The 22,107-nt window shown below is 46.5% G+C and overlaps 1 protein-coding gene across 1 annotated transcript in view; it reads left to right on the top strand.

The window, feature by feature from the left end:
* The first annotated feature begins 9,480 nt into the window (after nt 1–9,480).
* The window catches only part of LOC144763413 (vomeronasal type-2 receptor 26-like), a 211,566-nt gene continuing 198,939 nt past the window's right edge, over nt 9,481–22,107 (top strand). Inside the window, exons 1-2 of the mRNA XM_078648992.1 lie at nt 9,481–9,504; nt 9,806–9,929. Of these exons, the coding sequence (XP_078505118.1) occupies nt 9,481–9,504; nt 9,806–9,929 (148 nt within the window). The remainder of the gene's footprint in view (nt 9,505–9,805; nt 9,930–22,107) is intronic.

Here is a 22,107-nt window from a genome sequence, read left to right as displayed (position 1 = left end):
CTGGGGATCGGAATACTGGTGGCCCACTTGACCACACTTAAAACAAGTAAGGGGCCCCCTCTGAACAGGCCTACCTTTTGGGGGGCACTTGCGTCACCTCAGGGGGAGGCTGGGACAGCACACTTTGGTTCCCTTGGGAATTACTTTGGGGCCCTCTCTGGAACTCCCTCGGTTTATCCCTGTCCCCCCTCTTCTCTGCTGGGGACCCTGCCCACCTTTGGCGAAGTCTCCCACAGGACCCTTGCAAACCTGGGTGCTCACCCAGCAGTCCACCTCCTCAGCAAGCTTCCTAGGGTTAGTTAGCTTGCTATCAATAAGGTGCTGGCATAGCTCAGGAAAACAGTTACTAGATAAATGCACCCATGCAAAAAATCATGCTATTTCTCAAAAGTTTCCATTTTGCTACCCTTTACATCAGCGATCCATTGCTCTGCAAAAAAAATACACATATTCAACCCAAGTGGTACCCACTAACTTTTTACTGGTTCTAAATATCTGCCTGTACATTTCTGGGGTCAACCCATATTGCGTCGTCAAGGCCTCTTTCATATGGGCATACACCATCCTGCTCTCTTCAGGCAGATCCAACAGGGTATCCCTCCCATCACTATTAATCAACAAGGTCCACCTCACGTAGGGTCAGTGTGTATCCTGTTGTTGATGGAATACACAAAATGTGTTAAAATACCCCTCACACACCAAAAGGGCCGTTGGTGTCATGTTTCATCATCGGGGTCTTCCCGCCCGGCTGCCGGACGGGGCAGTGCTACGACAAGCGACTACGCTGGAGCACCTTTTAAATGGAAGTGCTGTGTGAGTGAAATGGAGTGAGTGTCAGTAGGGTCAGGGGTGATATAAATAAGTGGTGTTAAAAAATACCTGGCCTGGTGATAGAAAAAACTATTTAATTAACACTGGCTGGTATTGTTAAAAAATGTGGTTCGGAAAGATCAAGCGGATTAATAGGCTTTCTTTCCTGTGTGGGTCAACATGTTTCGGGGCGCCATGCCCCTTCGTCAGGACCGGGGTCAGATACCCCTGTCACTCACTAATGTCTTTCCACAGTAAAAATATATATAACGGTGTATGTACAAAGTAGTGTAATGATACTATATTTATCAATGTGTATAGGTATATACTTTATAAATATACACAGCCCTAGCTAACACAGAAATACTGGTGTAGTATGCCTGCAAGACAAGAGCATGAGGTTATTAATGCGCAGATCCCAATGCGCTTAAATCTAAGTTACCTGTAAGGGAAAAAGGAAAAAACAAACACATACACAAGGACTGTCGTGCTTCGAATCCTGTGAGATTAGAGAAGTACTCAGTTATGGAACAGTGAAGTGATCAACCACACACAGTCAGACACACACACAATAGGGACACAGTACAATAGGTTAGCCTGAAAAGGTATGTACTCAGTTGTAAATACATACTTAGGGAGGTAGGGAACAATGCCCCATGAGCCAACTCTGGACAAAGGGTATTTGAGGGTCCAACTGCAGAAGGGAAAAAAAGGGAAAAAAAGAGAAAAAAAGGAGAAGAAATAGTTTCTTGTCCCTGTATGCTTTTTTAGGCAGTCTTAGCGGTTTTTTAAGGTATACTTAGTTGCAAACCAAGTATTCAAATGTTTGTCCCCAGTCGGCTATGCCGTACTTACTCAACCCCCAGCACGGTTGTGCTTCCTCCTTCGTCCGTGGCTTCCGTGTTTGTGAGAAGGGAGGAACTGGCGGGTATTTATATGGTTGAGTTAATTGGAAAATGCCCGGTTAATTGATAGATTGCCTGCCGACTCGGGACAGGTGTGCCCGGGAAAATGAGTCCAAAAACGAGGTTACTGCGGTGGCCATTGTTGGCAGGACACAAACTGCCTTAAGATCGTCTTTTTTGTATTTGATATTAGTATCCATGCCTACCGTGGCCGTCCGCTACCTCGTGGATTTGTTTATTGCTCCTTATCTGTACTAAGAACACACAGCTAATCGCCCCTGCGCAGCCGCTATTCCGCTTGTACTGCGCATGTGCTAGGGAGTGTGATATCCCAGCGCATGCGCGGTGAAGTATTAGTTCGTTGCGCATGCGTGGAAGGAAGATAGTATTGCCGGTAGGCGGTAAAGAGATGATGGTTGGCGAGTGTTGTAGAGAAAATTGTGATACACAATCCAAGGCTTTTAATGAGGATGGTTGCCAAAATTGCATTAGTGATGGGAATATTATTAGTCTGGAAGACATGAAAGAATAAGGGGGATGAAACTGAATGAACGGAGGGTTTCAGGCAAGGGACAGCTACACTCGCATGGCGAGTGTGGCACAAACAGCACATCCATGCAGTGCATAATGCTATGCTGCTTTTAAGAGTTAAGGCTAGAGTGGCTTTGGTAATGTGGACATTACTGAGATATTTTTGACACATTTTTGACAATCTGAAGTCTCAAGAGAGGTGGAAGTGGGACTGATTAAGACTTGAGTTGGGACCAGGGTATCTCATCATTGAGGGCAGTCTGATGTGTACCCAACCGGTACACCCAGCGTTGTTCCTTAGATAGGAGGCCCTTGTCACTTTTGAAAGACTCAATAACTGTCCATTTCAGATCATGGATGCTATGTCCCATTGTGGCATAGTGTGTCGCCATTCTGGTCGTGGTTTTTTTGCAGCGTACATTGCTGCGGTGTTCGCCCATACGAATTTTCACCGGCCTGCTGGTCATGCCTATATATTCTTTTTTACAAGGGCAGGTGATTAAGTAAACCACGTTGCGGCTATTGCAATTCGTGAAAGAGCTTTGTTCCCGTGTAGTTTGATTAGAGAAAGTGACGATGCAGCTTTTCTGCGTATATTGGCAGGACGCGCATGAGCCACATGGATGATGTCCCCCAACTGTTGTGAGTCTTGAAGGCGCATTGGACCCCATGTTCCTAGGTCTTGTATGGACCAACATATCCTTGAGGTTTTTGCCTCTCCTATGTGAAAACATGGGTTTAGGGAAATCAAGTTTGCCACAGTTAAGCATACTCCAATGCTTGTTCACAATTTTAGTGATACGGTTGGAGTTGGTGTTATACATTGTTACACAGATGGGTCGTGGATCAGGTTCTTTGTTACATGTTTCTTCCAGTAAGGCCTCTCTGTTGTTATTGCGGGCTCGTTTTAGGCCTTTCTTTGGATAGTTTCTATTCAGTAGTTTGCACTCCAAATCTGCTGCCTGGGTTTTAAAATCCTTAATGTTGCTGCAGTTGCGCCGCAAACGAAGGAATTGCCCATAGGGTAGATTTTCACGTAGGTGTCGCGGGTGAAAGCTGTCGTAAAGTAACAGGCTGTTCTTAGCCGTAGGTTTGAAGTGAGCGCATGTTTCTAGTTTCCCATTGATGGGATAAATATTCAGATCCAGAAACACAAGGTTCTCTTTGGAAACTGTGTGGGTAAATTTAAGAAACCGGTCTTGGTGGTTTAGCCATATCATGAAATGGTTGACTGAGTCCTGATCACCCCTCCAAATCACTAGCACATCGTCAATGTACCTATTCCATGTCACCACGTGGTTTCTGTAGGGATTTTGATCGCTGAGGATCTTTGTTGTCTCTAGGTGGTGCACGCACAAACCGGACAGACTTGGGGTGCAAGTGCTCCCCATGCTAGTGCCGTGCTTTTGTAGATAGTACGTGTCTTCATACTGGAAGTAGTTTTTCTTTAGGGATAGAGAGATACATTCAAGTACCACCTGTCTCGGTGTGTGATATCTCCAAGGTGTAGAGAAGAGGACTTCCTCTATTATTTCCAAAGTTTCCTGGTGGGGGAGGCTCGTGTAGAGGCTCTCCACATCCAAACCTATGAGGAGGTCCTGATCTGGATCGAAAAGTACCTCATTGACTAGTTGCAGGACAGCTTTGGTGTCTCTCAACTAGGTATTGGTCGCTTGCACTATGGGTCTAAGGAATGCGTCAGCGAACTTCGACAGAGGTTCTAGGATTGACTCGATACCGGATACTATAGGGTGTCCAGGTGGATAAGGGGCATCCTTATGAATCTTTGGTATCGTGTAAAAATAGGGTTTTCTGGGGTTGTCCTGAATCAGGAATTCACTCTCTTTTTTGGATAGCCAATCATGTGCTGTGGCTTCCTCTATCATTATCAGAATGCAAATCCTGACCTCCTCTGTTGGGTCTTCTCTGAGTACTTGGTAGTTGCGTCTACCAACAATTTTCTGCATTCCCTGTCGTAATTTGCATAGGTCTGTATGACCGTAGCCCCGCCCTTATCGGCTGGCTTAATCACGATGTCTTGATTGTTGGCAAGTTCTTGCAGTGCAGCTCTCTCCAATTTGGAAATGTTCTGGTAAGTGGTACTTGCATCAGTGGGCAGTTTCTCTAGGTCCTCCATGACCGCTTTCTCGAACGCCAGAAGTTCTACTGGTATGGTAGAATCTAATGGGGTAAAAGTAGATTTTTTTCTTTAAACCCGTGTCTGTTTGGTCAATGGTCTCATTATCAGAGTTCTGAAAGAAGGCTCTCAGCTTTAATTTCCGTATGAACTCTTTCATTTCTTGGCAGACTTTGAATTTGTCCATCTTATTGGTTGGGACAAATCCCAGCCCCTTTGCCAGAACATTCACTTGGGCTTCTGTTAATTGTAGTTCAGACAGGTTCACCACTAGGTTCCCCGACTGGTTGATGCTGTTTTGCTCCGGGTTGACACACCTGGGGGCCCCACTGGTTGTTGATTCCAGTGCACCTGTGTGCCTCTTCGATTTCTTCCCCTTCGGGGGCCATGGCTCTGGCCTAAAAAGGCCGGTGGGCCATAGTAATTGTATGGAGGTGCCTGCTGGTTCCAAGGTTGGAACTGATTGCCCATATAGGGTGGTACTGGTGGATATTGCATGTAGACTGGTGGTCCTTGATAGGGTGCCCAGCCTCTGCCGCTTTGCGGATATGGTCTTCTGTGGGATGGTGCCCCACCTCTAGCCCCCTGATTGCTGTTCCTACTTGAACCTGAACTGTTCGAGCTTGTGTCTGAATAGTCCGTGTCCTGATCGCTGTTGTTATTCTTGGACACATAGTCTTTTTTGGTATACGGATATATGCGTTCTTGTGTGAACCCCTCTGTGTCTTTTTTATGTTTTTTGTATTTACTTTTCTTCAGGGTGAGTTCGAAGTCTGTCATCTCTTGGTTGAGTTCCTCTAGTCTCTTTTTTAGGGCGGCAGGGGATAGATAACTCTTGATTTTCACCTCGAGTTTCGTTATCTCTATTTTGAGTTCTTGTGTAAGTTTGGTGGCAGTTTTTATAATCAGGACTAGCCAGTCCCTGGTGCACCTCCAACTTATCAGAGACCAGTCTCTTTTGAATTCCAAGTCATGGGTGAAAATGAAGGGTTCATTCTTTACTATTAAGCCGGGAGGGACTGTTTTTGTTTTAAGGTACTCAGACATGAGTAGGCCATGCAAAGCTGTCTTTATCTGAGTTCTTCTTAGGACTGCTAGTTCATCCCAATCGCCATCGTTTGTGCCTGGTTCAGAATTGCTCAGCCCTTCAAAGGGGCGGAGGGTAGCTAGGATCCTGTCAACTTCCTCATCATCGAAAGTGAGGCCGCCTGCATCCTCCATGATGAGTGGCTAACTAACTGAGTGTGTAGTGACTATGTGTGTGGAGTAACTGTGATGTACGTGAAAATAATCAGTGTGGATACAAAATGAGACACAGAAACAAACAATTAGGTAGTTCTGTGATGGTCCAGAAATACTGTTTTTTCTCAATCAACCGGTTGAGAGAGAACGAACTCCCACAGCTGCGCACTGTCTAGAGAGTAGAGAAATCAAAAGGGGGGAGTGAAGAGGTGGTGCTGGGTGGCACCGAGGTGGGCACGTCCTCCTCTTTCAAAAGTACTATTAATCAACAAGGTCCACCTCACGTAGGGTCAGTGTGTATCCTGTTGTTGATGGAATACACAAAATGTGTTAAAATACCCCTCACACTATGGGTCTAAGGAATGCGTCAGCGAACTTCGACAGAGGTTCTAGGATTGACTCGATACCGGATACTATAGGGCGTCCAGGTGGATAAGGGGCATCCTTATGAATCTTTGGTATCGTGTAAAAATAGGGTGTTCTGGGGTTGTCCTGAATCAGGAATTCACTCTCTTTTTTGGATAGCCAATCATGTGCTGTGGCTTCCTCTATCATTATCAGAATGCAAATCAGGAAAGAAAGCCTATTAATCCGCTTGATCTTTCCGAACCACATTTTTTAACAATACCAGCCAGTGTTTATTAAATAGTTTTTTCTATCACCAGGCCAGGTATTTTTTAACACCACTTATTTATATCACCCCTGACCCTACTGACACTCACTCCATTTCACTCGCATAGCACTTCCATTTAAAAGGCGCTCCAGAGTAGTCGCTTGTCGTAGCACTGCCCCGTCCGGCAGCCGGGCGGGAAGACCCCGATGATGAAGCATGACACCAAGGGCCCTTTTGGTGTGTGAGGGGTATTTTAACACATTTTGTGCATTCCATCAACAACAGGATACACACTGACCCTACGTGAGGTGGACCTTGTTGATTAATAGTACTTTTGAAAGAGGAGGACATGCCCACCTCGGTGCCACCCAGCACCACCTCTTCACTCCCCCCTTTTGATTTCTCTCCTATCCCTCCCATCACTCACAAAGCATCCCCACAACCCCGCTCCTCAATCATTCTCAGGGACCCAGTAGGACACCATGGCTATCTCATATGCAGCAAACCATTGCCCAATATCCTCACTCTTATGGAAATCCTTGATGACATCCTTGGGAATGTAAACTCTACTCTCTGTAGGTACTAAAGGTATGCTGCCACCAGAGGGGGAGATCTCTAAACTCCTAGCCTTAATCTCCAACTCTCTCTGATGCTCAAGTTTCATTTTCTCAAGTTCAAATGCCAACCTGTTATTCTCAATATCCAACTTTTTACTCTCTAGTTCCTTCTGACCTTCTAATTTGACCATCTCCACACTATGCCTCCTATCTCTCTCCCTGTCCTCCATCTCTTCTGGAGACAGACCCTTTGCGGACACACTAGTACCTGGATTGAAAAGTGTTTTACCTCCCACTAAATCCACTTGTCATCCTGCTGCCCTCCAGCATTCTCTCCCTCATCCCTAGGAGACTCTCTCGCTTCTAACCAGGCCTTAAGGGTGTTCTGATACTCCTCCTTCCTAGAGAGACCTGCAACAGGGACTGTGAATCGTTTGCAAAAAGACTTTAGCTGTTTGCCAGTGTAGGTTTCTAACCTATCTTCCTCAAAGATGAGGTCTTCCGAAGCATTGGACGTTGGCCCACCCATTGTAGACATAACTGGCAATTACAATCAACAATGGAACAAAATCAAACTGTATGTGTTTGTGCCTAGGCCTACACTCACTAGTAGCATACACTAGATATTGTATGTGGATCATAAATGCAGGTCCTGATCCTCACCGCTGACCACCAATGTTAGAAATGGAGATCTCTAGTTGGCAGCTGCTGGCTCCGAGGTCCAAATAGGGATCCTTCTTCCTAAGTCAGAGTAAGGGGGCTACACCCTTTAATAACCCCTGCTCAACCCTGTGGTAACGTAGCGTGAGCACACTGGCCTATCTCAGAGGCAGTATGTGAAGCATTTATGACCATACACAACAACGCAGGAAAGGCGCTACAAATGGACACCACAAGCAGTTATAGAAAACTAGTTATTTTTATATAGACTGAACACAAGGCTTAAAAGTGCTCAAGGAGCCACAATGCACTTAATTACAGATTCACTTCAAAAGCAATAAAGGCACTCAAAAAGTGTGTGGAACAAACTTAGTTCGAGGCCGGGGTCCACGCGACCCATTGATGCACAATGTACCTGAGATTTAAAGTGGCACGGCACGCAGCCTCATAAGGAATCCGCGGTGATGACAGGCAGACTCGCAGTGGCCACAGCTCTCGGCTGTAGCGGTCAGTGGCGTGCACTCACGATAATCCTGGGACGGGGCTTAAAGGCGGGCACCCAGCGGCACACGCATGTGATAACAAGATCCTCGAAGTGGTGACTAGTGCGGGCACTCAGCAGCACAGCTCCTTGGCTGCAACAGCCCACAATAGCAAATGCGATGATTCTCTTAGGACGGCAAATGCGGGCACTCAGTGGCAACAGCTCCTCAGCGGCCCACAATAGCGATAACAATGACTTTGGTAACACAGGCATATATGGGCTCTCAGCGGCAACAGCTCCCTCAGCTGCGGCGGCCCACAATAGCGATAGCGATGACTTTGGTAACACAGGTAAATGTAGGCTCTCAGTGGCAACAGCTCCTCAGCTGCGGCGGTTGACAATAGGGATAACAATGACTTTGGTAACACAGTCAAGTGTGAACACTCTGCGGCAAAGCTCCTCAGCTGCAGCGGCCCACACTAGCGATACGATGACTTTCAGCCCGCGTTCCCCGCAGTAGAACCAGAGGCTCTGGAATTCTCAACAGAGGCCTCATCTGCGAGTAGAATTCCCCTCAAATTGGAATCCGGATGGCTGATGGGTGAAGTCTAATGTCCCTGAGACTTCAGCAGGAGGCAAGCTCAAATCAGGCCCTTGGGTAGTTGCTTCAGCAAGATGGATGAAAGTTTAAAAGTCCTTTCCCTCTAGTTACGCGGACAGAGGTTCGTCTTGACATCCAGAAGTAACACACCGTGTAGGGGTTTTAGCACAGATCTTTATACCCCAAAAGCCTTTGTTCTCAAAAAGTCACAAATCACTGAACCCAGCCAGTTTGGTGTCGTCCTGGAGCACTTTGTTTACAAGGCGGCATCCTTCCTTTTAGGAAGAGGGCGTCTGCCATCAGACGCACAGTGGGAGGTGGAGTCATCATTCACCCCTGCCAGGCACAGCCCTGCTCAGATCAAAGGGTCACCCCTCCCCATACTCCAACTACAGATCTCTCTATTCTATCCAGCCTGCCCTGACCCTCCAAAACCAGACAGCCAATACACATAACAGCAGAGTACACTGGAAGGCTTAGGCAAGGAAATACCCACTTTCTAAAAGTGGTATTTTCAAACACAGAATATAAAAATAATCTTCACTTTAAAATTCGGAGCTCAGGCATACCAAATTCATCTTTCCCATCATGTTCCTTGGGTCAATTAGGATTATACCAATTCATACAGTCAATTTACAATAGGGAGCATTCGCGCTGTGGCACTCAATGGCACTTGCACAGCGCCCATAGCATCTAACACCAGCAAACACAGAGGAGACAAAGGTGAAAAAATGGAAGGGAGACCCACGCCAATGGTACCAGGTTTAACACATATTTTTGAAGATATGGTGCTCTCCTGCTCCCTCCCTGTCGTCGTTGCATGACTTTTTGGTAAATCTCCCCTCAGTTTTGGAACTTTCTTGTTTTACGTCTTTTCATCATACCATGACTTATTTACCGTGACCATGCTTTGTTTTTGTCACCAGATCAGGAAAGGGATATGTCTATTTCCATGCCCGTTCTGGTAATGTATTTTTCTCTAGCCATCACACATGTTGAGTTAGAAGCATTGCTTGAGTGTTAGTTATGCCTCCCACCAGGTCTGTTTTGGAAGTTCCAGGAGATGTCATCAAAGCAGATCATGATACAGAGACCACTGCTTAAAAGTCATCCCATTCACTAGTATGTAAAAGGATGAACTCAGTGGCTTTTCAATCGTCCTGTTATATCGATGGTTTTGTTTTCGGTCCCTAATATTGAGGCTTTAAATATAGAAAGAATGCAATAAGGAATCAGCACAACTTTCACCTTCGTTTTGTCTACAGGCGCCCGAGTCTGCGTGCAGTGAAAATTGCCCTCTTGGTTATAGAGAGGCTGCTCAGGAGGGGAAGCCTGTCTGCTGCTTTGACTGCATCCTGTGTCCAGAGGGAGAAATTTCAAACACTACCGGTGAGCAGCAAATGTGAACACGTGGTTTGAGCTTTAGAAAATGCATGGTAGGTCTTTGTAAGGGGATCAGAATTCCTGAGTCAGGAGGTATTGGTAAAAGGTAGTAATGATCAAATGACACATGGTAATAAATGTCATAACATAGGACAAACAAACATGCAGTAATTGAAGAAAAAACAGGTTGCCCATAAATGCCCGCAGCAACACATATCAACAGACTTCTAGACATAGAAAAGCGCCCACAACTGGAGGCAAAACCTTCTTTAATTATTTTCTCACAATACCAGGTGAAAAATACATCAGTGCCAGCTCACATATTGATAGCATTGCATCACTTTGGCCCACTTTATGGGAAGCCTCATACTTTTGATCGCCACTTAACAGTAGTCACCATCCCAAATAAAATTATGAATTCTGGTCAGTGCCACATTGAGATTGCTTTCAGCTGTCAAAATCTCATGGTGACACTCTGGGAAAAATATGTAATTATGGGGGAAAATCAGACCTGGAATTACCGATTTCCCCTGGCAAGTCCTCATTTCCTAGAGTAGCCTCAGGTTTACACCTACTATGCCATTCGTCCCTCCTCCAGAATTACCTAGTATTATTAATTCCGCTGTAGGGCGCAATTACAAGGCTAATTCAAGGCTACTCCGAATGAGGTTCTTAATGAGCATGTGCGGGTGCAAAAATGAGTTGGAAGCAAAGAGGCAAGATTGTGTAAGATAGTGGGGAGAAGCCAGGATGGCGACCGGGATGGCTGCGTGAACGCTCGGCTCCATGAGCCCTCTCACCCCGCACGTATATCCTGGCGATTATCCTGCGCAATAATTGCATATCTGAAGTTGGCGAAAGTTACCGTTCACTTACCGTCAGCTCCTGAGGCTTCTCCGTGCGATAGACCCTAAGATCTGTCCCCGACTGTTTGGCGGCCTTCACTGTGCCGGAGCCGCGATCTCGAGTGAGGAGAGTATCCGGCCGCGACTGCAACAACAGCGGCCTCTGGCTGCGGTGGGGAGCCGATCGGTGGGAACCTGAGATCCGCTAGCCAAAGGCGACAGTGCCGACCTACTCAACATAGCAGATTGCCCTGCGGGAGGTGCGCTACAGCAGGACCGGTGGGAACCATGATCCTCGGCCCCCCCTCGGTGTGATGCCAGGGCATTAACAACTTCTCCCGAGACGGACGGGTGACTCACGGGGAGCGGCAGAGACTTTGTTTAGCCCTTTGGTGACCCTCCGTTGAGATGCCTGCCTTGATTTTTGGGGTCCTCCTGTGAATCCTGTTGCGTCCTGGTGTAGGGCCCGGTCCTACGGGGAGATGGGGAAGGAGGAGGCCGTAACGGCTGGAATGGCGGATGGCACCTTTTTCCGCGCCCCCCACCCGGGCAGAGAAACCGCTGTACAAGAGAGTCCCGGGGGCCGGAAATGTGAGGAGGGGCCCACGTCCAGAGATGTACTGGCTGCTTTAACAACCCTGCAAATGTCCCTGGTCCGAGAGGCCCGGGAACTGGGAAGGAGGATGGCCGCCATTGTTGTTCCACCGCTCCACGTCGACTTGGTTCAATCTTGTGTAGGCGCCGATCTGCCCGCCTCTGTGCCACTGACGAATGCCTCCGCTACGTTTACGTCCGTAGAGCCGCTAATAGACTTGGTTCATGTGATTACTGTGGGTACACCGGTTGCTCATCGGGGCCATTGTCTGCTTGGCGAGTGACGGAACGACATCGATCTATGTTTTGGGCTGCATCGGCGGTGTTTCATCGCTTGCCGCATTGTGTGACTCTTTTTTCATGGCTGGCGAAACTATGTTCGGATTGGAGGTTGTTATCGGAGTTGCTATTGCCACAGACAGATCTCCGCCATGCATCTTCGGCGGGGTTCTGGTGGTTAACTTCCCATGGAGCAACGACACTTCCAGATCCTCCTGGAACATTTGGACCCTTAATTCTATTTTGTTGGCCGCTTGAGATCGAGACGTACGTTGGTGCTATGGATAGAAGAGGCCAGGGGTGAGACCGTTTGGGACATGGTGGGACTCATTGTTGGTTGATGGTGATTTAAGGGACACTCAGCGGGGTTATAATTGATTGTGATGTAAGTGGTTACTTTTTTCGTAGTCCGTTTTATCATTGCTGTCAGATGATTATTGCATGCGGTGGTGGGAAGGGGCCGGATGGCCGGTTCGATGGTCCTTCTCCAATAATTTTTCTCCTTTTTCCTTCTTCTTCTCTATATTTCGGGTTTCTTCATTAGGGCGACAGGCACGCTGCTGGGGGAGGTAGGCCGTAACCTTCTGCAGGGGTGCAGGGTGGGGGGTAGGGGGATGGGATTGTTACTTTGTCCTTTCTTTGTCTTTATGGCCCTTTGTCCTTTTCTTTTCGATGTCGTCGTCTTCTATGTTTCCTATAGTGTGTTTTGCTTTGTGGGCTAGGGCATAGCTTGCAACGAACTGTATGTGTTTTTTACAACTGTCCTGACTCCAATGCCCTACCCCCGTTACTTTGAATGCATGTGCACTGCTGGCGGGTTTTCTGCTTTTTGATTACTATTGTGGGAGCGTGTATGATTGTACGACATAGATTTTAATCTTATTTTCCTTTATTGTAAAATGAACCTTCTTGGATCCTTATTTTCACATCGTGCATTTCCTCTTATGTTATATCCTGGATGCTCATCAGACCTTGATTTCCGCGCCGCTGTATTTTTCTATAATGTGAGGTTCTATTTTCGATTTGAATAGCGGCCGGCCGGAGTGGTTGTAGGCCCATGTTTGTATTTCCTTGATGACACAATAAAGGTTCTTAAAAAAAAAATACAAAAAAAAAGATTGTGTAGGATGCAGAATTGAACAGCGAGCATGGTCACAGCACAATGACGCGTATGTATACAATGGAGAAGGCCAACAGAAATCATCGCAAGAAAGTTGTAAGCAGTGATTTAGAAATTCGCATTTCTGTAGAGAGTGTAAATCGTTCATGATTAATTACTGTCTGTATGATACTTCTGTGCCATTGCGTCCCTTCAGGACAGATAACTTGGAACAATGGAATGCCTTACCTGACTTCTCCTGCATCTTCACACAGACACTCATTGCTATGCTCCAGAGAATAGATGAGCAAATTCACTAGCAGCGGCATGGAGTAGTGTGGCTCACTGGTTAGAGTTGGCAGACCCGGGAGCAGAAGTCGGCCCGGGACCAGGGTTCAATTCCCGACGCGGCAGGGTCGTGGACTTGGGTCAGCGGACTTGATAATTCTCGCTTCGGTGCTTACTCTAATCAGGGGTTCCACTCGGCAACTCTGGGCATTAGCTTGCCTAATCTCCACAATGGCCCCATAAATTCCGGGGATGCCTGGCTCCACCTTGGGGAATCCCAGCAGGGACCATCCCACAGGGAAAGCCAGGACGGGTTCCCCAGAGTTATACAGCGCCAGGAAACCTACGGACGGGTAGCAGTGCACTTTACAAGCTAAAAAACATTTACATTTACATTTACAGTGATTGTAAATTAATAAACTGCCCACTTGGCCATGTCATATTGCGAGATCTGGGAGGACGTTTCTAAATGTCACATGTACATGTTCTCTTTCCTATGTCTTGCAGGAGTTGCATCCTCAGCCTCATAACAACAATTCACCATTAGAGGATGTGCCTTTTAGGTCAACCCTGCAAGAGTATGCGCTTGCGCATGCGCCTTCGCTTACAAGACTCTTGCGAATCTGTTCATTGCTTACCATTCATTGACATCATGTGTGTTCTTCTTTGCTGCCTTCTCATGGGGCAGCGCATGCCATGTGTCACTTCCTTTTCTTTCCGTGGTTGCACGGACCAAGTACAGATTAATTAGGATTTGATTAATTAGGTTTGATTAGTGTCAGTTAGCCATCCACTGCTCGCAATGTGATTCAGGTGCTATTTCAGCGTTATGATGTGGTCAGCCCTGGCCATGTCATAGCTCTTTTTTAACTCATTCCCCACTCCCTCCCTGTTTCTTCTCCCCTCCCACAAATCTTCCTATCCCTGAGTCTTCTCCCCCACCCAACAAAAGGAAAAAAAGCACCATGAAGCAGCCTGCTCTGGCCACTTCATAGTACTTTTTAAATCATCTTGTTATTCACCTACTCCCGCCTCCTCGTTACCCACCACCACCTGATTACCAAAACCAATAGCTCTCCCACAAGCAAGATTTATTGGCTTTGCCAATGTTTGTTAATAAAGGCAGACAATTACACTGATGAATTTGTAGCAAAACTAAATGGGAACACACCAGTGGGAGCCCTGCACAACTTACTAAGCATGTCTACACACAGACACACACACATACATACACACATAAGCCATGCAGCATGAAAATACTTGTACCTGAAACACAGACGTTGACCACCAATGTTAAAGTTGCTCTTCCCTTAACTTTTTAGTTTCTTATGAAGGGTGCTAAGGGGGTGACCTTCCATAACTGTGACACAACAATCCTTCAGAGTGCCTAGATGAACAGTGGAAAGATGTCAGTTGAATGTACAGATAGAGATGTCTTGCTCAAAAGATGAAGAATCTGATCAGCAGACAAAAACACACTGGATGTATAAAACATTTTGAAAGCAAGTACTCACTTGTGCATGTCCTTTAAAGCCTGCCATTCTTATACATAGGGTCAGAGCTCACATCACATCCTTTCTGGTAATTGAACGTCCCCCAAAGTTTCTGCGTTTTACATTCCCAGAATAGTTGTCCCTTATAAGTTGAAGTTGAAAAGGTTTTATAAAGCGCTCTAACACCATGCGGTTTCTTGGCGCTACACGATGACAGAACTGAGGGGAGACCGGAAGGTTACTACGGTGAATATGCTTGGGAAAAAAGGTACGTTTTTAGGGCTTTACGGAAGTCCATATAGGTGGGGGTGGACCTAATGGTAAAGGGGAGGGTATTCCAGAGGTGGGGGGCAAGGGTAGAAAACCTCATGCCTCCAAATGTTTTCTTCCGAAAACGAGGAACGTTTAGTAGAATCTGCGTGGAGGAACGGAGGCTTCTGCTAGGAACATAAGCACAGATCATCAAGTTGATGAAAGCTGGAGCAGTGCCAGCTAAGGCCATGAAGATCAGGCAGCCCATCTTGAATAAAGATCGCTGCAAGATGGGTAGCCAATGAAGAGTTTTTAGCAAAGGGGTGACTCGATGAGACTTAGGAAGCCTATAGATGAGGCGTGCTGCTTGATTTTGAATTAATTGTAAGCGCTGAAGTTCATAAGCCGGAACGCCTACATATAGGGCATTGCCATAATCAAGGCGGGATAAAATCATAGCCAGAAGAATAAGTTTGAGGGCATCAGTAGAAAAAAAGCGGGAGATTTTGCAAATGATTCTAAGAGACAAAAAACAAGATGAAACAACTGTGCTAATCTGGGAACGCATGGTGAGATCTTGACTGATTTTAATGCCCAAAGTTTTAACAGAGACAGAGGGTGGGGGGGCCGAGGGCTGGGGGCCAGAAGGCAGAGGTGCAGGGGCTAAAGGGACCACCGGTAAGGACCAACTCTGTCTTATCAGGATTAAGTTTTAAATGATTGTGGTTCATCCAATCATAGATGAACATCAGAGTGGATTGGAACTTGAAGATAGAATCAGGGGAAGAAGAAAGGTTAAAGATAAGCTAAAGGTCATCGGCATAGTTAAATACCGTGACCTCCATTGTTAGCAGAGCAGCTATAAGAGGATAGATATAAAGATTAAAGAGAAGGGGAGAGAGGGAAGAACCCTGGGGGACCCAGCAAGAGACAGAACAGGATGGGGCAGAAAAACGCTCCAGCTGAACGGCCTGGGTACGGTCTAGTAAGAAGGAGGCGAGCCAGGCCAAAGCTGTCCCCCGAATGCCGGCGCCCCCGACACGATCGAGAAGGATGGAATGATCGACTGTGTCGAAGGCGGCGGACAAATCGAGTAGGACCAGGGCCTGAGGAGAGTTGATATCAGCGCTACTCCTAAGCTCGTCCAAGACGGAGAGGACAACAGATTCCGTCGAGTGAGCTGGGCGAAAACCGGCCTGATGGGAGGCAAGAAGATGGTTCTCCTCAATAAAAGCAGAGAGACAGGTGGTGACTTGGCTCTCCAGGATCTTTTCCTTTTCAGTATAGGCAATAGTTTTGTCATCAACTGGGATAGTCACTACTATAGAATTTACTTAAATCTAGTAGTGATATTCTTTCTATCAACAGAGTGTGCCTTTTTCATATCTTCTAAAAAAAAACACTATGTGTCTGTGTGCATCTGCTTGAATATCGTGCAGGCAATCTACTAGATATGTAGAAGAAAAGATTCAAAAAAAGGTGTGAAAGGGGCCTCACGGGAGCAACCACCAGGCAACTACTGACTGGTACTCGTCAGTGTGTTCCTCTTATCATCATCGGCTCCTTCCAACCCAAAAATAGGAAAAGTTTCAAAGAATGATGTAGAAAGGAAAAACAATTGTAAACAACTCAAATGGTGGTGATACCTATACTACATATATGTGCACCTCAACCCCCAAGGGAGTGAGAGCCGCTATCCGGCACTCTACTAATGCTAAAAACTGGGTTAGGTATCCCTAGCTATCTGATAATTTTTATTCTGTGCTGGGTACCTACTCCTATTGAAACCTACACTCTACAGTTGTGCTTCGTTTTAATATATGAGAAGCCAACATGTTTCGTTGCCTGTCACTCTTGGTCGGCAACTTCTTCAGGGCTGGGGGTTACCTTTGCCACACATTTCTGGATTCTTCCAGTGTTTAAATCTATATACACATAGAGACACAACAACAAAGATAAAAACATAGAGTGACACTGTTAGATGTATAGCCCTTATTGTAAACAATTTATGATATACCAACTGTGCATGGGACATGCCGTGTTTACCTTCATAGGGGTATACGATAGCATACCTATGGTTTATTCGTATGCACGTATTTCAGTGTTTCGTCCCCCTGTATATGAGGCGGACGCTTTACGTCAACCTAAAAACATGTCATCATAAAAAACGAGTCATTAGGTGATTTGCAGGGGGGCCCCCCTCGTTCACTCGCTTCCCTCTGCTTAGCGTTTTAATTATTTAACACGATGCACCCTCTGTGCATGTACTGACGTGGCTGCCCCGCCTGGTGTTGTGGTGTAAAACAGTAGCTGGGCGCTTAAAATGTCTATCAAAAAGACTCGCATTCATCAAACAATAGTGCCCCTCTGATGGCTGCGCCGCCTGATGTTATGGAGTAAAACAAGAGCCGGGTGCTTAAAATGTCTATCAAAAAGACTCCCATTTATATAACCATAGTGCCCCTCTGATGTTGGCGCAATTATCCCCACTAAATTTAGCAATGGACCCGCACCGCAACTCCTCTTACCGTCACCTGCATTCGGTATTAACTCGTCTCGGGCTCCCGTTCCCGTTCAACATGGCAGTGTTCCTTGCAGATAGATTTATCAAACATAGTGACGCGATATGTTGGAACGTGCGTCCCGAACGTATGACGTCACGGGGCCCTTTGCCACTTGGCGGCCATCTTAGAATGGTGCAATACTAGTGCGAAAAACCCAAGTGAGATATGCCCTGGGATTCCTATACTGATGTACCCCTGTTCCATCTAAATTATTACTCTGCAGGTGACTAGAAATATTAACACGAGGAGACCTTAGATGTATAGCTCAGTGCACAGTACTTGTTTACTATTGATTCACTGTGTCCATTATACAAGGCCAGTCAGAAATCTAGTGTCCTATGAGTAGAACAGAATGTGACAAATACACACGTAGGGAGAAATGCAGTGATGCTATGTCTGATTATTCTCCTATGTATATGCTATTGACCTAGGCTGACAAGAGGAATTTGTGGGCGTTAGCTATTTGTATCAAGGAGCACTAGGTAGGACACTACTAACCCCCATGGAGAGGAATGCTTAGGCGAGCCCTCCTAGTAAGACTGTGTCATTTTGTGATGACCTTATCACTGCATTTCTCCCTACGTGTGTATTTGTCACATTCTGTTCTACTCATAGGACACTAGATTTCTGACTGGCCTTGTATAATGGACACAGTGAATCAATAGAAAGAATATCACTACTAGATTTAAGTAAATTCTATAGTAGTGACTATCACAGTTGATGACAAAACTATTGCCTATACTGAAAAGGACCAGGTTAAATTTGTTTAATACAGTTTGAGTGGAGGGCAACCTGGGTTCTATGTTTTTCCCTCTAAGCTCCTATTTTTCAGCATCTCCAGGATCTTTCCCAGGAGCGGGAGCAAAGAAATAGGTCGAAAATTAGAAAGAGAGGTAGGATCAGCACCAGGTTTTTTTTTCAAATAGGAATAACTATAGCAGATTTAAGTGAGTCTGGGACAATTAGGCACCTGATGAAATACTTTGTAGCACTTAGCTGTGCTGGTCAAAGCATGGGCCTATAAGAACTTTTCTCTCCAAGTGTCCCTTCTGTCTAACCTCTGGTAACTAGGATTGTCACACAATGGCATGAGGAAGGGGGTTGCGGCCACAGGCGAGTTTGCCTTTGGCGCACCAGCGGCATGTCCTTGCACCAGCCCTTACTAAATAATGAGGCCAGGAAGAGAGACACTAATCAATATCAATCTGTTTACACATTTATACTAAAAAGTAAATGTATGAAATTCAATAGTGACATTTGGCCATAGTTTTATAAGGCTAAGGTGTCTTGATTTAGAGTTTGATGGTACTAGAACATTTTCTAGTGTCTGAAGGTGTCATGTATTTCCTGCATGGCCCGTAATTTTCCCTATGTTAGCCTAATTGGGCACATTGTAGGCCACATTTTCTTTTGCACACGTTACTATATAAACACGCTTGCTTTTGTGCCACATTGTGCTTGCACACAGAACCTGCATATGTTTTTGTGTTCTGTTCTTTTCCTGGATTTAGTCTGAACACCACAGACAAGGTCAAACAAAAATGTCCCTTGTTTTTATCTCTGGTCTGGCACTAGCACCTAGACACAACACAAGAATGCAGCTGCTGTTTGTGAGCGCACATGTATTGTCATATAACTGAGCACAAGTGTTTAAGCAAACACTGAGCAAGGATTCAGAGACAATATTGCTATATCAGGTGAAATGTAGAATGTCCATCTATATATATGCTAAGGTTCGGAGTCCACCGCTAATCCCAGAGATGTTTGATATATAGGGCCAGATGTAGGTAAATCCTGATTACCGACTCTTAAATACCGACTCATACCAAATCGGTATTTAAAATTCGGAAAACGGGATGTAGGTAAAAAATCGGTAAAAATTACCAATTCGGTATCACTCGGAAAATGAAATCGGTATTTACCGAATCGGTATTTTCCAAATCGGTAAATACTGATTCGGTAATACCCATTCATTCCTATGGTCCCCCTTGCCCATAGGAATGAATGGGAATTACCGATTCGATATTTACCGATTTGGTAAATACCGATTCGGTAAATACCGAATCAGAAATTTGAAAAAGAACCCATGTGAGCCTGTGAACCAATCAGGAACACCTACCACACCCCACAACAAAGCTACAGAGGATCCAACCAATCAGATGCAACCACCCCTCCTCAGTACCTTGGAGTGGCCACACCCATGCAGGTGCAGAGCAACTGAACATTTTGCAGAGCAGGAGGAACAGAGAGGAGCAGGCTTCCCTGAACATACCTGATCACCAAAATGGAGTCCCAGGATGTGCAGAAGAATGCAGCAGAGCGCAGGAAGAAAATACAATTCAGCCCAGCAGAACTGCAGGTGCTTGTTGAAGAGGTGGGCAAGCACCACACCCAAATTTTCGGTAAACAGTCCCTGCATGTTGCAGAGTCTGTGAAACGTAATACATGGCTTGACATCCAGACAAAGGTCAATGCCATTGGAGTGACGCACAGGGAGATTGATGACCTCAAGAAAAGATGGTACAATCTGCGTATCATCACAAAGAAATAACTTGCTGCACAAAGAAAGGAAGCTGGAGCCACTGGTGGAGGAAAAAACAGAGCACCAAGACTAACAGACCTCGAGGAGCTGGTGGAATCCACCCTGGAGCCAGAAAGCATCGATGGAATTGGTGACGCTGATAGCTCTGCCAGAGCTGCAAAGAAGCAAGGTAAGATGCATGGACAGTAATCCCCACCCATTTCCCTGTCCCCCTTCCCCACTGTGTGTGTAAGCATAACACTCCAGAACAGGTTTCACTGATGTCCAGCAATGCATCATGGGAGACGTAGTCATAGGTACCTCAGATTTAGGAGGATGATGAGGGTGAAATGCAAAGTAATCCACCTGTGGCTGACAAGGCTAGGGAGCAGAGTACTGCAGGCGCTGTGCGGGCCGGTGTTCTTGGCCGAAGGGCACGGGAGAGAGATTAATGCCAGGAAGGAGAGGGGGTCTTTTGTGGACTAGAGGCCACCATGGTAAAGGTGCAGCGCCTGCAGGCGAAGGCAATGTTGGCAGTGCACAGGCAGGTGTGCAGTATCAATTGCAAAATATCTAACATTGACCATGGAATTGGCAACATGTCTGGGAGCATGCAGTCAATTGCAAACGGGATGACAGACATCACACAGTACATGAGTGCTCTTTGTGACAAATTGGATAGAGACCACTCTGAGCGGCGCAGGGAGCGCCAGTGTATGCGGCAGCAGTCAAAAGCCCTGAACCGCTTTGCCACAGCAACCTCACTACTGTGCCGTCGTTCTGTCGCCATGCAGGATGCAATTGTGCACAGCTGCACAGATTTGTCAAGGGGGATGGGGAGAGTCACCTCTGCCATGGAGCAGATGCTCACAAACCAGGCAGGCACTGCTGGAGACACAGGTATCGATGAAACTGAAGGGTCCACCAGCAGGAGTGGCTCCAGCACTCCTGTCACCGAGATGCGTAGGAGCGGCAGGCGCCAAATTTCAGACCCAGGCACCACCGAAAATGTTGAGACCCAGCTTCGTACATCCCGCACTGTAGTGCGTGGGTGCAAACGTTAAAAATGCCCTCAACCCTCAGGACAGGTCACAGTGAGGAGAACTGCGACCACCCAGTCATGGACATAAACATTGTAGGACCATGGTGTTGAATCTTTTACATGCTGTAGTGACAATTAAACTACATACTTCACATACTACGCCTGTCTGTGTCTCCTTACTTACTTAGAAATATCGACGTGTGATCTCTGCCCGTCTCAATCTCCCATATGTTGCTGCTGCTCCTGTTGCATGGGGCTCTGCCTGTACTTGGTCATCATCAATATCCTCGTGATGTGTGAGCTCCACCTCTGTGCCTTCCCTGGTGGCAAAATTGTGCAACATGGCACAGGTCCCTATCATCTTGCAGCACAGGATGGGAGTATACTGGCGTGCACCTCCACTTTTGTGGAGGCAGCGGAACCTGCTCTTGAGGAGCCCAAATGTGCTCACCACTATGTTGCGAGTAGACCTGTGAGCCACATTATAACGCCTCTCACTCCTGGTAGTTGGATTGAGGTAGGGCGTGAGCACAAAGGACCACAGGGCATATGCACTATCGCCTAGGTTGAAATGAGAGGTCCATTAGTTACATACTCATGATACATTCATCTGCTATGACTATCAGGGTGTGTCACAGTTATTTACCTAGCAGGTATCCGTCCCCAAACTCTCCAGCAACAAGGCGTGTGTATATCCCACTGTTCTGGAATATGTACAAGTCGTGGGTACTCCCAGGGAATTTAGCCACAATGTCTGTAATGATGTTGCCAGCATTGCATATCACCTGCACATTGATGGAGTGCGTTGACTTACGGTTCCTGTATATGTGTTCAGTGGCTGCAGATGGACAGAGTGGAATGTGGGTGCAATCTATGCAGCCTATCACGTGAGGGAAGTGTGCAGTTGATACAAATCAGTTTTGGTCTTGGCAAGTTCCGCAGGTGTGTACGGGAACCGGATGTAATGATGCATTCTCTGCATCATGGCCTCAAGGAACTTCCTGAAAAAACGGCACAGGCAGCTCTGTGACACACCACCAACTGCAGCTATCACACTCTGGTAGCTCCCAGAGGCAAGCAGGTGTGGGCTACACAGCACATGCACATGGGGTGGTATGGCGTGCGCCCTTGATGTTGGGTGATCCAGGTGTGGGTGGAGGTCCCCAATCAAGTCCAGGATGGTTCTGGGGTGTAGCCTGTACCTCTG

The sequence above is a fragment of the Lissotriton helveticus genome, chromosome 1_1, assembly GCF_964261635.1.
Source record: "Lissotriton helveticus chromosome 1_1, aLisHel1.1, whole genome shotgun sequence".
Lineage (NCBI taxonomy): Eukaryota > Metazoa > Chordata > Amphibia > Caudata > Salamandridae > Lissotriton > Lissotriton helveticus.
Note: the sequence above shows the minus strand (reverse complement) of the source record. Positions and strands in the feature narration are given on the sequence as shown.